At 42.4% G+C, this 14,654-nt stretch overlaps 1 protein-coding gene across 2 annotated transcripts in view; it reads left to right on the plus strand.

Annotated features, from left to right (window-relative positions):
- Window positions 1–14,654, plus strand: part of LOC126214860 (uncharacterized) — a 147,827-nt gene that overhangs the window by 83,455 nt on the left and 49,718 nt on the right. For both annotated transcript variants that reach the window (XM_049941496.1, XM_049941497.1), the window contains exon 3: window positions 7,837–8,030. In XM_049941496.1, coding sequence (XP_049797453.1) covers window positions 7,837–8,030 — 194 coding nt within the window. The remainder of the gene's footprint in view (window positions 1–7,836; window positions 8,031–14,654) is intronic.

The raw sequence follows: 14,654 nt of genomic DNA on the forward strand, positions 1-14,654 counted from the left end.
GTTTCGACTCAGGTCTTTCAGTACTCTGTCAAACTCTTCATGCAGTATCGCATCTCCCATTTCATCTTCATCTACGTCCACTTCCATTTCCATACTATTGTCCTCAAGTACATCGCCCTTGTATAGACCCTCTATATACTCCTTCCACCTTTCTGCTTTCCCCTCTTTGCTTAGAACTGGGTTTCCATCTGAGCTAGTGATATTCATACAAGTGGTTCTCTTTTCTCGAAAGGTATCTTTAATTTTCCTGTTGGCAGTATCTATCTTGCCCCTATTGAGATATGCATCTACATCCTTACATTTGTCCTCTAGCCATCCCTGCTTAGCCATTTTACATTTCCTGTCGATCTCATTTTTTAAACATTTGTATTACTTTTTGCCTGCTTCATTAACTGCAATTTTATATTTTCACCTTTCATCAATTAAATTCAATATATCTTATGTTACCCAAGGATTTCTACTAGCCCTCATCTTTTTACCTCTACCCATTCTTCTTCTACTGTATTTCTTTCCCCCATTCCTGTGAATCGTTCCCCAATACTCTCCCTTAAACTCTCTAACCTCTGGTTATTTCAGTTTATCCAGATCCCCTCTCCTTAAATTTCCACCTTTTTGCAGTTTCTTCAGTTTTAGTCTACGGTTCATAACCAATAGATTGTGGTCAGAGACGACATCTGCCCATGGAAAGTCTTAGAATTTAAAACCTCGTTCCTGAATCTCTGTCTTAACATTATGTAATCTTCCTGAAACCTTCCAGTATCTCCAGGCCTCTTCCATGTACGCAGCCTTCTTTCAGGATTCTTGAACCAAGTGTTAGCTATGATTACGTAATGCTCTGTGCAAAATTCTACCAGACGGCTTCCTCTTTCATTTCTTACCCCCAATCCATATTCACCTACTATGTTTCCTTCTCTCCCTTTTCCTACTCTCGAATTCCAGTCACCCAAGACTATTAAATTTTCGTCTCCCTTCACTACCTGAATAATTTCTTTTATCCCATCATACATTTCATCAATTTCTTCATCATCCGCAGAGCTAGTTGGCATATAAACTTGTACTACTGTAGTAGGCATGGGCTTCATGTCTATCTTGGCCACAATAATGCGTTCACTATGCTGTTTGTAGTAGCTTACCCACACTCCTATTTTTTTATTCATTATTAAACCTACTCCTGCATTACCCCTATTTGATTTTGTATTTATAACCCTGTATTCAACTGACGAGAAGTTTTGTTCCTCCTGCCACCGAACTTCACTAATTCCCACTACATCTAAATTCAACCTATCCATTTCCCGTTTTAAATTTTCTAACCTACCTGCTCAATTAAGAGATCTGACATTCCACACTCCGATCCGTAGAACGCCAATTTTCTTCCTCCTGATAACGACGTCCTCCTGAGTAGTCCCCACCTGGAGATCCGAATGTGGGACTATTTTACCTCCGGAATATTTTACCCAAGAGGACGCCATCATTATTTAACCATACAGTAAAGCTGCATGCCCTCGGGAAAAATTACGGCTGTAGTTTCCCCTTGCTTTCAGCCGTTCACAGTACCAGCACAGCAAGGCCGTTTTGGTTAGTGTTACAAGGCCAGATCAGTCAATCATCCAGACGGTTGCCCCTGCAACTACTAAAAAGGCTGCTGCCCCTCTTCAGGAACCGCTCTTGAGATACTCCTCCATTGTGGTTGCACCTACGGTACGACTATCTGTGTCGCTGAGCTACGCGAGCCTCCCCACCAACGGTAAGGTCCATGGTTGATGGGGTGTGGGGCAAGTTATATATCTAACCTAAAATAGAAATTAATCTTAGAAGGAGTTGTCCCGGATAAACGATTGCAAGTTGTATATCTAACCTAAAATCGTTTATCCTGGACAACTCCTCCAAGATTAATTTCTATTTAAAAACTGGCAGTCTGTGAAAAAAATAGCATTTTTGTGTAGTTGCATGAATATGGCTAAAGAACAGTTTGCCCATGAATGTTGACATTAACACTACCTTGTACGAGGTCTCTTTAAAAAATTCCGGTACTTTGTCCATAGAAATGTTGTATGCTTACCTTTTACGTATTGTGCACGTTCTCTTTCGAAATACCCTCCCCCAAAATTGATACGACACTCCCAATGCCGTTTCCACTTCCGGAAGCAGTCTTTTGTACGCCTCTTGCCGGATTATGCAAAGCACCGTCTGCAAATTTTCTTCTATCCCGCCTATTGTTGCAAACTTTCGTCTTTATTTGGGATTTTCAACTTTAGTAATAACAAAAAAAAGTTCACAGGAGCCATTTCTACAGAGTATGGAGGATAAGGCAACACAGTGATTTCGTTTTTTGTGCAATAGTTGTGCACCAACAGTAACGAATGTCCGAACATGTTATCGTGATACAAAAGTCGTGAACTATCTCGCCACGTTTCAGGCCGTTTACTTGTCACATTTTCTAGCAGGCGTTGCAACACGTCTCGATACTACCGACAATTAACAGTTTGCCCCTGTGGCACGAATTTGTGATGAACTAATCCTTCTAAGTGAAAGAAAACTCTCAGCATGGCTTCGACATTTGACCTGACCTGACTAGCTGTTTTCGGCCTTGGAGAACCTTTCCTGACTTATTGCGAAGATTGAACCTCGGTCTCAACATCATAATCATACACCCACGTCTCCTCACCAGTTACGATTCGCATAAGGAACATCTCGTTCTCATTTGTGCGATCCAAAAGCCCTTCGCAGATTGTGGGATGAAGTCTTCCTGGTCTCGACTCACGAGTCGTGGAACGAACTTAACGGCAGCAAGATGCATTCCAAGATTCTGTGTCAGGATTTCATGACACGATTCTTCTGCAATCTCTCAGACAGTCAATCTTTGATCGTTACACAATTTCACTGACATTCCTGACACGAGCGTCGTCAGTAGACGTCGAAGGGTATCCTAAATGAGGGTCATCTTTAACTTCCCTTCATCATTTGATTGTGTCTGTAAAGGTTTTCTTCCATTTCACACACAATTTAATGCAGACGCATCGCTCCTCTAACTCTGCAATCTCGAAATTTGCTAACTGTGCGACACTATGTTCTACTCAATACAGCACTGAACAATAACTAACAATGAAACTTCCGGCAGTTACATATTAAACACCAGTACATACAGGGATGCCAACAGCACTTTGCTCAACACGCCATTGGCGCAAAATTATGAATGTTCTGGAATTTTTTGAACAGACCTCATATACATATCCTGTAAACTGACTCATTTCACATCATTTCAACAGAAGAATCATTCAAATAATCTATGGAACATGTAACTAACTAACTAATTGAGGTAAATACAATGAGCTCCTTCATGCCAACCAGATGACTTCTAAAAATAGCCTAGATTTTTATGCAATATTAACATGCAAAATACATAGATATTTGTCTGACAAAAATCTTTTGACAGTGTTGACTGGAAGACTCTCTTTCAAATTCTGAAGGTGGCAGCGGTAAAATACAGGGATCAAAACGCTATTTACAATTTGTATAGAAACCAGATGGCAGTTATAAAAGTTGAGGGGCATGAAAGGGAAACAGTGGTTGGGAAGGAAGTGAGACAGGGTTGTAGCCTCTCCCCGATGTTATTCAATCTGTATATTGAGCAAGCAGTAAAGGAAACAAAAGAAAAATTCGGAGTAGGAATTAAAATCCACGGAGAAGAAATAAAAACTTCGAGGTTCGCCGATGACATTGTAATTCTTTCAGAGACAGCAAAGGACCCGGAAGAGCAGTTGAACGGAATGGACAGTGTCTTGAAAGAAGAATATCAGATGAACATCAACTAAAACAAAACGAGGGTTTATGCTGAGGGAATTAGATTAGGAAATGAGACACTTAAAGTAGTAAAGGAGTTTTGGTATTTGGGGAGCAAAATAACTGACGATGGTCGAAGTAGAGAGGATATAAAATGTAGACTAGCAATGACAAGAAAGCGTTTCCGAAGAAGAGAAATTTGTTAACATCGAGTATAGATTTAAGTGTGAGGAAGTTGTTTCTGAAAGTATTTGTATGGAGTGTAGCCATGTATGGAAGTGAAACGTGGACGATAAATAGTTTTGACAAGAAGAGAATAGAAGCTTTCAAAATGTGGTGCTACAGAAGAATGCTGAAGATTAGATGGGTAAATCACTTAAGCAATGATGAGGTACTGAATATCATTGGGGAGAATGGGAATTTGTGGCAAACCTTGACTAGAAGTAGGGATCGGTTGGTAGACGCGTTCTGAGGCATCAAGGGATCACAAATATAGCGTTGGAGGGCAGCGTGGAGGGTAAAAATCGTAGAGGGAGACCAAGAGGTGAATACACTAAGCAGATTCAGAAGGATGTAGGTTGCAGTAGGTACTGGGAGATGAAGAGGCTTGAACAGGATAGAGTAGCATGGAGAGCTGCATCAAACCAGTCTCTGAACTGAAGACCACCACCACCACCACAACAACAACAACAACAACAACATACAATGAGCATTGTTACCTGTCAGACATTTTATATTTGGGCAAATGCTGCATCTGGAGCTTCTTTGTGAGCCACCAACAGCTCTAGGCTTTCCTCTGTAGTAGATATGGGCATTACTATTCTTCTAAATTTGGGATGGATGGTTTATGACAAATTTCTTTAGTGGATGTATGTATTGTGATGTTGCCTCTGAAATGCCAAATTCCTTTCAGATGTAGCTACGTGAGGAGGACCACTGCTGAACACCACAAAGTGTTCTTACTGCTCACTTTAGTACAATCGGTGCTTTCTTTCTCGGCAGTTAGTTACCCCACATAATTGTTCCGTAAGGCATTATTGAGGGGCAGTATGCAAAATGTGTCAGAGGATCGATTCACTCGTTTCCGAGACTACCAGTTATACGAAGAGCAGAGGTAGCTGCACTTAATTGTTTCAGATGTTCAGTAATATATTTCTTTTTGTTGATATGTACACCCAAAAATTTAGAGCCATCTACTGTATTTACTGTCTCCTGTCAATGTGCTGCATAAGTTGCCGGTATGACTCAGTTTGTTGTTACTTCCCCCTGCCACTCTGACACAGGCAACGATTTGTGTACCCCATCTCGCAGTTGCGGCAACACGCACGGCAAAGGGCAGTCTGCTCGGCTCTCTGTTTACACAGCTGACAGCTCCGTTAACCCACAGCTCGTCATGGTGCTGCTAAAACTCCAGAAATCCTACACCGGCGTGTGATGTTGCAGCAACTATTTCTCATTTACCCCGGGAATGAAAGGGGGAGCGCCAGCTGCTGGCAGAGGTAGTGTGTGTGATCGGTCTGTAATTTTAGGAAGGAGGAAAATAATTTGTTTCCCCCTCCAGTAACCACACCAGGCAAGTCTGAGTGAGCTGTCTTCTCCATCCTGAATCAATCCATCTGCCGTCTGCGACGAAGAAACTGACTAACCAGAAAGCTAGGACTGTTTAATACGTCTCTATCCACATTTCTGTTTTAGACGAGAATAACGTACAGACCGATGGGAGAGATAATTGAGGATGTGTTACGTGGTGAAATGTTTTGCATTCGGAAAGGTAAAAGTGCCAAAAAGGCAGTTACGATGTAGCTCTCGATAATCGAATCGAGACTTGAGAAATATTGAGATGTCATTTTATTGGTATCAAAAATTGTACGGCAATGTAAAATGGTGCGTGATGTTTGAAGAACTGAGAGGGACAATAAAAATGCGAGATCGAGAACAAAGTGCTCGGATTAAAAATGGTATAAAACTGGAATGCAATCTTTCGCTCCTACTGTTAGATCTGTACGTAGAAGGAGCGATGACAGAAATAAAAGAAAGATTTGAGAGAGGGATTACATTTCAGGGTTAAAGCATATCAATAACATTTGCTGAAGACTTTGCTATCCTCAGGGAAAGTGATGAAGAATTGCAAAACAGTGTAATGAGCACTGACTATTGATTGAAAGTAAATTGAAGAAAGATGAAAGCAGTGAGGAATAGCAAAAACGAGTTAAAGAAACTTACCACCAAAACTGGGAACTTCCGTGCAGATGAAGTGAAGAAATTCTGCTGTTATGGAAGCAAAATAAAACATGTTAGTTGAAGGAAGTAGGATATTAAAAACAGAGTATCATGGTTAAAAAGGACATTCCTGGGCAAGAGAAATTTGCTAGTGTCAAGTGTTGGCTTTAATCTATTTATTTATTTATTCCATGTGATTTGATGGTACACAGTGTGTTGCAGATGTTGGAAAATATCATTTAACATTGTTAACATATATTAACATAGGCCTATAGTGTCCTAATGTATTATATTGCTCAATGTTTTCAATTTAACACAAACAGCAAGATTGCTGTTCTAAGTATTCATTTACAGAGTAAAAACAGTGACACAACAAATATGACTTCACGGCTTTGCTAAATTTTATGTTGTCTTCTATGGACTTAATACTAGTGGGAAGATTGTTGAACAGTTGGAGGCCCATGTGGAAAACTCCCTTTTTACGCAGTTGAGTGTTTGTACGTATAACATGCAGGTTTGCATTTTTCCTGGTGTTGTGTTCATGTATTCGAGGAAGAAATTGTGAGAGATTCGTTTATAGCACAGCATTGTATGGTAGTGAATCATGGACTCTGAGAAAATCAGAGAAGAAGAGAAGTGTTAGAAAGGTGTTGAAAACTGGATGGAGTGATAAGATAAGGAATAGGGTAGTTCTTTGCAGGATCATTGAGAAAAGGAATGTGTGGAGAACACTAACAAGGATGATTGAACATGTGTACTGCTAGAGGAAGCTGCAGAGGGTAAAAACTGGAGGGTGAGACAGAGATTGAAAAATACCTCGTACTTACTTTACTTTTTCGTGTCCGGAAACTACAATAAATACCTCGTAATTAATTGAGGATGTCGGATGCAGGTGTTAGCCTGAAATGAAGAGGTTAACACGAGAGAGGAGTTCGTGGCTGGCCGCATCAAACCTGTCGTAAGTCAAACCCGGCAGAACACTGTTTTTTTAATTATGTGTGGTGAATGTCAATAAAACTGACAAGGTGAACATTTATGAAACTGACAAATTGCAGGAATAGATTCCAGACTGGAAATGAAATAAAAAAAGGTCCTACAAATATGTCTGGAAATGCATCATTGCCACAGTAGATGGTACTGACGAATGCCAGTTTGTCTGACCAGGTGCTACGTGTTCTTTGTGTGTTGCAGGCTGTGTGATTGACGCAGGACGATGTAAACGGCCCGGTTTTTGTCTCGGGAACGAGCTGAGATAGCGATCGTGTACGGCCGAGCAGATGGAAATGTTCGAGAGGCAGCACGGCTAAACCAAAATGAGTATCTTCACGTACACCGACCACATCACACAACATTTCGAGCCCTTTTTGGGAATTTGTGTGATCGGGTGTCCTTTTAGACAGACAAAGGTGCAGGGAGGTGGTGGACCGTGCGTACACCAGATTTGGAGGACCGGGATCTGTGGTGTATTGAGATGAACCCTAGTACATGCTCCCAGCAAGTGGCCTACCAACATGGTGTAAGCCAGAGTACGGTTGTGTGTATCCTGCACGACAACTGATACTGTCCCTATCATCTACAAGACATAAGGAACATGTGATGTGTGCTCAGAGGAACTGTCATTCGTTACCACCGTCTACCGTGGCAATGATACATTTATGGACATGTGTTCATAGGATCTTTTTTTCTCCCATTTCCAGTCATGAATCCAACCCTGCAGTTTATATAATGTTCATGCTGTGTGTGTGTGTGTGTGAGAGAGAGAGAGAGAGAGAGAGAGAGAGAGAGAGAGAATTGTAAGTTCGAGTACAGTCGATAACATACTCGTCACATTTTCAGTTATTGTCGGCCGGCAATGGCGCTTGTACTGGGCGACCCCACTCCAGGACCTGCAGTACACGGAAGCCAGGTTGAAGCAGTACGCCATGCACCTGCGAGGGGCGCTGCGGGAGGAGACTGTGGGCCGCGTGGAGGCGAGCGTCACGGCCCTGCCGGAGTTGAGGCCAGATGACGAAGTTCCCGTTCCGTTACAGGTTAGAAATGGTCCGTAAAAGTCTGCTCGAGAGACTCCCTAATTTTCCAGGATGACAGTGGATGACGTCAGTCTTGTGACGGTGTGAGCAGTGTCACTGTGTGGTCGAAGGAATTTGTATGATATCTCTCGTAGTTAAAATACCAACCAGCTGCAAAGGAGCTCACAGTCTGTTGGATAGTGAGGTGGTGGTGGTGGTGGTGGTAGCAGCCCCCACTTCACCACCACCACCACCACCACCACCACCACCACCAACAACAACAACAACAACATTCCCTAGTTTCCCCCATAACCAAAGTAGCTATCTCATGCTGTCTTAGGTATTTGTCTCATGTGTTTGGCACAATAACTCATTTTGATAATATACAATGCCTTTCTTCAGTTACAAACATAAGTTCTCAGATCACTTGACATATCAAATTCTGATAAAATTTCGAGCTTTTGATGGAAGCCTCCATCTTCAGTGACTAGGCAAAGCTGGTGAAGTTCCCTTATGTATGTCCAGAGGATGACGGCTCACTGGCTAGCTTGTCGTGTTACTGTATAAACCACTTGGCTCTAAGTAATTGGCAAATTGGCTGCATTCAAATGCTAGTGCCATACTATGTTTATTCCAGTTCTGTTAGTACTATGGCTATGAAAATTAAGTCACAGAATCACTGTATCTATTCAAAACAGTCTCCTCCCTGAATCGATGCACAGCTGAAATCTTTTTAACCTTGGCAGGTGCGCCATTTTTCATAATGTGTGTAATTTGTACACGTGTAAAGAATAGTGGACTTTGTTACCGAAGTTAACGTGTACGAGCAAATGCAGAGTTTAATTTAGTTTAATTAAACATGATAAAACAAACTTGCATTATGTGAGCTAAAGCACTGCTTGAGTAAGCAACAATAAAATAAACTTTCATCGTATCATTCTGTTGCCACGTACAGGTGTTACCCTACAGTAATGATCCACCCGAAGCATTAAACTGTGCGGTTGCATCAGATCCCAATGAACTGCTTATTTGGCTACTAATTACCTTGTACGCAACTGCCTAATTGTAGAATTGTGGTTTTAGCTCTTAATGTGGGTGATTTTCTTGCACGGATTGAATTTTTTCTCACCTCACTCGCTGTTTAATTTTATATTACTGCTGCTCACTTGGACTTGTGACGAGAAAACTTATCACTGTGTCAGCTGAAGCAGTAATCGAGGAGTAGGTTCGGGCTCACAATTGTAAAACAACAATGGAATGTACTAGACAATATGATTTGTGATTGGAGTACTTTGTAGAAAGGTGTGCCCACTTGAGGGTTAAAAGTGTTTCAAAACAATAACTTTATCCCTTTTTTTGGAAATGCATTTAGTATTGCAGTACAATTCTCTCGGGGGCCAGGTATGGCGAATATGTTGGGTGATCCGCGACTGTGATCTGTTTGCTGGCCAAAAACTCGTACACGATCTTCACTTCGTGCACTGGGGTGCTGTCGTGGAAGAGCGATCGGAAACCTGCCTCTCGGTATTCGGGTCGAATTCGACGAATTCTTACCCGCACACACAAAACTATATCTCGCCTCGCTGCTGTACCGCCATTTTCCGATGAGTGTCAGAAACGTACTGTTAAATTCACAGGCACTATGCCCGCTGCAGTGATGCTAGCACTTTGACCTCGTACGCGACCATCTTCGAAACTGCGAGAATTGTAACGCTGCAACTCACCGTTAGATCGGACTACCGTTTGGAATTTCACACGGAGAGCCTCGACTTAACTGGGTACACCGCATAACTACCAGAGTGCCATCTATGTCTACGTTTTAAAAGGGAATGTGTGTAGCCTAAGTGTCAGTGTAATGCAGATTTGTCGAGTGAGCCGGCACCACGCCGCGAGGGTGCACTCGTGCGGCCTACAGCCTACTCGGCAAGTTTGAGAGAGAAAAAGTTATCGCTTTTCGAGTGGCGATACAGTCGTTTCGGAGAACTGTCGTACGAGTCAGATGTACCACATCCTTCGAGCTACGATGTTGGCAGCAGTGGACACGCGAGCATTCTCACACTCGTAGACGAGGTTCCGAACCTAACCTGCCGAGACTGTCGTAGTGTAAAGGCAGCCGTTGCAGATGAGAACAGATGTGACCACACGAGTGCGACCACAAACTGCCCCGATGCGATTGCTAGCAGCGTATCTACAGTCGCGCACACCCGTAGCCCGTCCTCTACTCGCGCCTCAGTGTCAGCCTGCACGGTTCGACTGACGCTTTCGGAGGATCACCTGCAGGACTCGGTGGTGAAAGCACGTGAGTGACGGGTGTTTGCGCGTACTGCATAAAACTGGTGAGCTCCGTCCCGAACACTGTGTTCGTGCTAGACACACCGAGACCACACCTAGCCTTATAAATTACAGCTCACATTCACTTTTGGCAGCTCGAGCTCTACGTGCGGGGAATCTCGCCTCGTCAGTTCTTCTGTTTTCGCATTGAGAAGGTGATGTGCTGTCGCGATAGGATAATGTCCGTCGACATTCGGCACGTAAAACTTGGCGACAACTTCCGCGGCCCGTACGTTTGCCGGACTCGTCTCGAGTCTGGCACGGCAGGAGTGAGTGACTCGTGTGATTTGTCTGCTCGCAACTCTTACAGATCGAGCAGGTGCAGAATAACGTATCCCGAGACAGTATTTGTCACCTTCACGATCGGCTGCGTGCCGGAGACTGTGTCGGCATTGCTGCCTGTGGGGCCTGTACTGTGTACTGACCGAGTCCACAGGTGGTACCTCGAATCTGCTTGAGATATTGATCTGTAAATGTATCATTTCATGTACTCCATATGTATTGTTTCTACAATAAATTTTGGATAAGTTGTAAAACTCACAGTGGGTGTCCTAATTTTTTCTGGTAGTGTACGAGGTGCTTTGAAGAAGTTCAGTGAATGCTATTGTAAACAAAGGAAACTTAAGATCTGTACAGTGTAAGTTTCTTCTCCTCCAGAGTAAGCTTCAGTGGTCTCACAAAACTATTGGTGGTATTCACAAACCTCCTGGGAAAATGGGATACATTTAATTCTGTTTTCTGCACGACACGTAAGCGTACTGTTAAAAATACCGTATTTACTCGAATTTAAGCCGCACTCGAATCTAAGCCGCACCTGAAATATGAGATTCGAAATCGAGGAAAAAAAAATTTTCCCGAATCTAAGCCGCACCAGAAATCTGAGACTCGAAATTCAAGGAGAGAGAAAAGTTTTAGGCCGCACCTCCAAATCGAAACAAAGTTGGTCCATTGTAATATGAGACACAATTTAGGTCAAATGAATGACGATACAGCTATAGTAGTTTGGTTCGAGTCGTAAGCTTAGCAGTTAAGCTTTACCAGGTAGCCGCTGCTATGCGTCAGGCGCTCCGTCCGTATTTATACGGGTACCCTTCCTTTTTCACGTGCTTCGTCTGGTTTGAATTGATTGCTTATTTTTCTTTCATCTAATAAGTGCCGTTCTCTTTTTTATACGTGTTTACATCACTCAAAGCTGAAAATGCATTACTGTACTGTGTCATGCATTGTTTGTCGCACTCCGATAATCAGTGTTTACGACCTGTCGCCGCTCGCGGCATGGCTTACTTTTGTGCGCGCTACCGCTGTTTAACAATTTTTTTTAAAAAAGAGAGGAATCGTCTCATTAGCGAAACAATGGCAAGAGACTGCTATTTGTTGTTACTTACACTGCCGCTTTCTTTAATAATGATCAACAAGAACCAAATAATAGACTGCGTACGATAGAAGATGTTCTGAACGATAGTTCAGCGAAAATTTTTCTCCGTTTGAAAATCTTTGCAGACGCGTCTTTTGGTACATTACATTCTGCACAGAAATTAGAGTCACCTTAGATTTAAAAATCTAATAAATTGCCGTGCTTCATTTCTGACTGTATCACTATTCGGCATAAGAATAATACGAATATAAACATGCCATGATATGTATATTCTTCCGCGTTTGCTGTTGTCTCACTCTAGTTTCGTAGTTTATTAGGCAGACAGGATTTAAATGAGATAGCAGCAAACACGAAAGAATACATGGCAAAATCTTTACATTCTTTATTATTATTATGCTGAAGAGAATATTGCATGTGATTCACAATTTATAAAAGTTCCTATTAGTAACCCTCTCTTCTCACAGGTAGGAAAAAATTCAGAACGCAGAGTTGGCCATTTTGACAAACATCCCAAACAGTCTTGCCAGCCGGATTTTCGTAGTGCATTGAAATGCTACTACATTCGAAGATGAACAATACGGAATTTGTATTTACTTTGTTGGTTAATGTATGAAAATGCAGTGGTCGAAACTCAGGGCGGAGAAAAAAAAACTCGTCTTCCACCTTTCTTTTTAATTTATTTACTGACGCAAAGGTTTTGGTGCCAGTATTTATCTTTGTGCCTGCGAAGCGCTACATATATTCGACGACAGAAGTTAGTTGTGGCGGCACCTACCAACATTTTTCAGAAATTCCGCGTTGCACTCGATTCTAAGCCGCAGGCGGTTTTTTGGATTACAAAAACCGGAAAAAAAGTGCGCCTTAGATTCGAGTAAATACGGTAAGTCACGAGGGATAGAATAAGTGTTCGTATTATGAGAACTGGAGTTGGAAGATCTGAAATGTTTAAGCTCTACAGTTTTTGCATTATAGGCAATAACTTTGGGGGGTGGGGGAGGGGAAAAAACTTTCTGTTTATTTTCACACAGTAAACCCTTACGGCATCATGTTGTGGGGCAACCCCTTGTTCAGGAATAATGTGTTTGTGGCACAGAAGTGTGTAATGAGTGGAACATCTTGTAGACAGCTCTTTCAGCAGTCGAGTGTGCTGACAATAGCCTCACAGTTAGAGATTGTCAGCCCACCCGTCGGGCTCGCTCGTTACTCCTGACCTCAGCTGCTGTTCCCGTGCTCGTGACTCGAGTACGGGACCTCGAGAGGGAGGTACTTCGAATGTAGTCGCAGCAGAAATGTACTAACGAATAATGTGCAGTAAAAACTGCACACACGACAAGTATTCGTTTAATGTGTACATTATTTCATGGTAATATTACCTGCTTGTATAGGAACGTCATATCACTAAATACCCGTACTTTTTACTTTTTCCGCACATATGTAGAAGCAAATTTTTTTCTGCTATAACCGTACTCAATTTATGAAGTCGTTTCGTGACTCTTTAATGACAGAAATAATGATCTGTCCTCGTTGTTTCGATTGTTGCATTAGTCTCGGACAAAGTATGTGTTCTCTCTCTTCCTTTACCAAACAATTCTGTGCCTGTTTTTTGCGCCCCATTCTCGTTTTTTCAGGCCCATCGCCTCTGTACCATTGTCGGTATCGTGTTTCCGGGATTTCTGTGGTCTTTCTCAGCCCCCTCTGCCCTTCACAGATCGTGAGAACACTTCTCGCAATAGTCTTTTCTCTTCTGTCCTAATCGGATGTCTGTCTTCTTTTCTTCGTCCTTTTGCTAATATCAGCTTATGAGCATAGCTCTGCCAGTTCCTAGTTTTTTTACTGTCCTGCAGTCCAGTACGTTGGGATTCTTCTCGGGGCCAAATATATTCCTCAACTCCCCCCCCCTCCCCCCCCCCAGGACTACATCTCTGATATCAGCTGAGATTGCATTATATTGTGCATTCCGTTAGCTCCGTTGTTGGAATTTGCTGGGATCGTGGCAGCATTTGCGAGGGTAGCTCCCCGTCAAACACCCTCAGATTTAGTGGTAAGTTGACACATTGGATACTCCGACAAAAACTGAATGCAGATCGAGCATGAAAACAGGAAGAATGTGTACTGAATTGTGGAAAAAGAAGAAAAATAAAACAGTGAACAGTCGAAATGTAATATCTATATATCGAGCAACGTTGATAGTTGTTGTGTCACGGTTGTGTTGTCACGTGTTGACCTGCGTCTGGGAGGCCCATGTACAAATCTCACCCGGTCCAGTTTTTTCTTTTTTCCTTCACAAAATTACGAACTTTCCGTCCGGTCTTTGATGTGTGTGTTCACTGTATTCAAATTTATCTGTGTCGTGGCATTATGTCAGTTTGCAACAGCGACATGTAACGAAGGGACCTCCAGACGTACACAGGCACCACATATTATGTTTCTTGCATTCCGTTTTGGAAGTTTTGACTCTCGAATTTTGTTGTTGTTACATAGGTCACACCTGTTTATTTGTTTTTTTTTATTTCTGTGACAGGTCTGTGCGGCATCTCGCCTGCTCTCACTGTTCGTCACATTTACCTGTGACGGTAGTATATTCTTACCACACGACTCGTATTCTGTGACGAATAGCGAGAGCAGGCGAGATGCCGCATAGACCTCTCAGAGAAATGAAAACAACAAATCGACAGGTGTGAACTCTGTTACAATGAAGGAATTTAAGAGTCAAAACTTCCAAAACGGAATGCGAGAGGCATAACGTGTGGTATCTGTGTAGAACAAATAGGAGGTCCCTTTCTTACAAACTGATGTTATGCCACAACACAGACACAAATTTGAATACAGCGAACACACCCATCAGTGACTGGATGGAAAGTTCGTAATTTTGTGAAGAAGAAGACGAAGAAGAAAAAATTTAAAAATTGGATCAGGTGAGATTTGAGCCCAGGTCTCCT

This window comes from Schistocerca nitens, chromosome 12 (assembly GCF_023898315.1).
Source record: "Schistocerca nitens isolate TAMUIC-IGC-003100 chromosome 12, iqSchNite1.1, whole genome shotgun sequence".
Lineage (NCBI taxonomy): Eukaryota > Metazoa > Arthropoda > Insecta > Orthoptera > Acrididae > Schistocerca > Schistocerca nitens.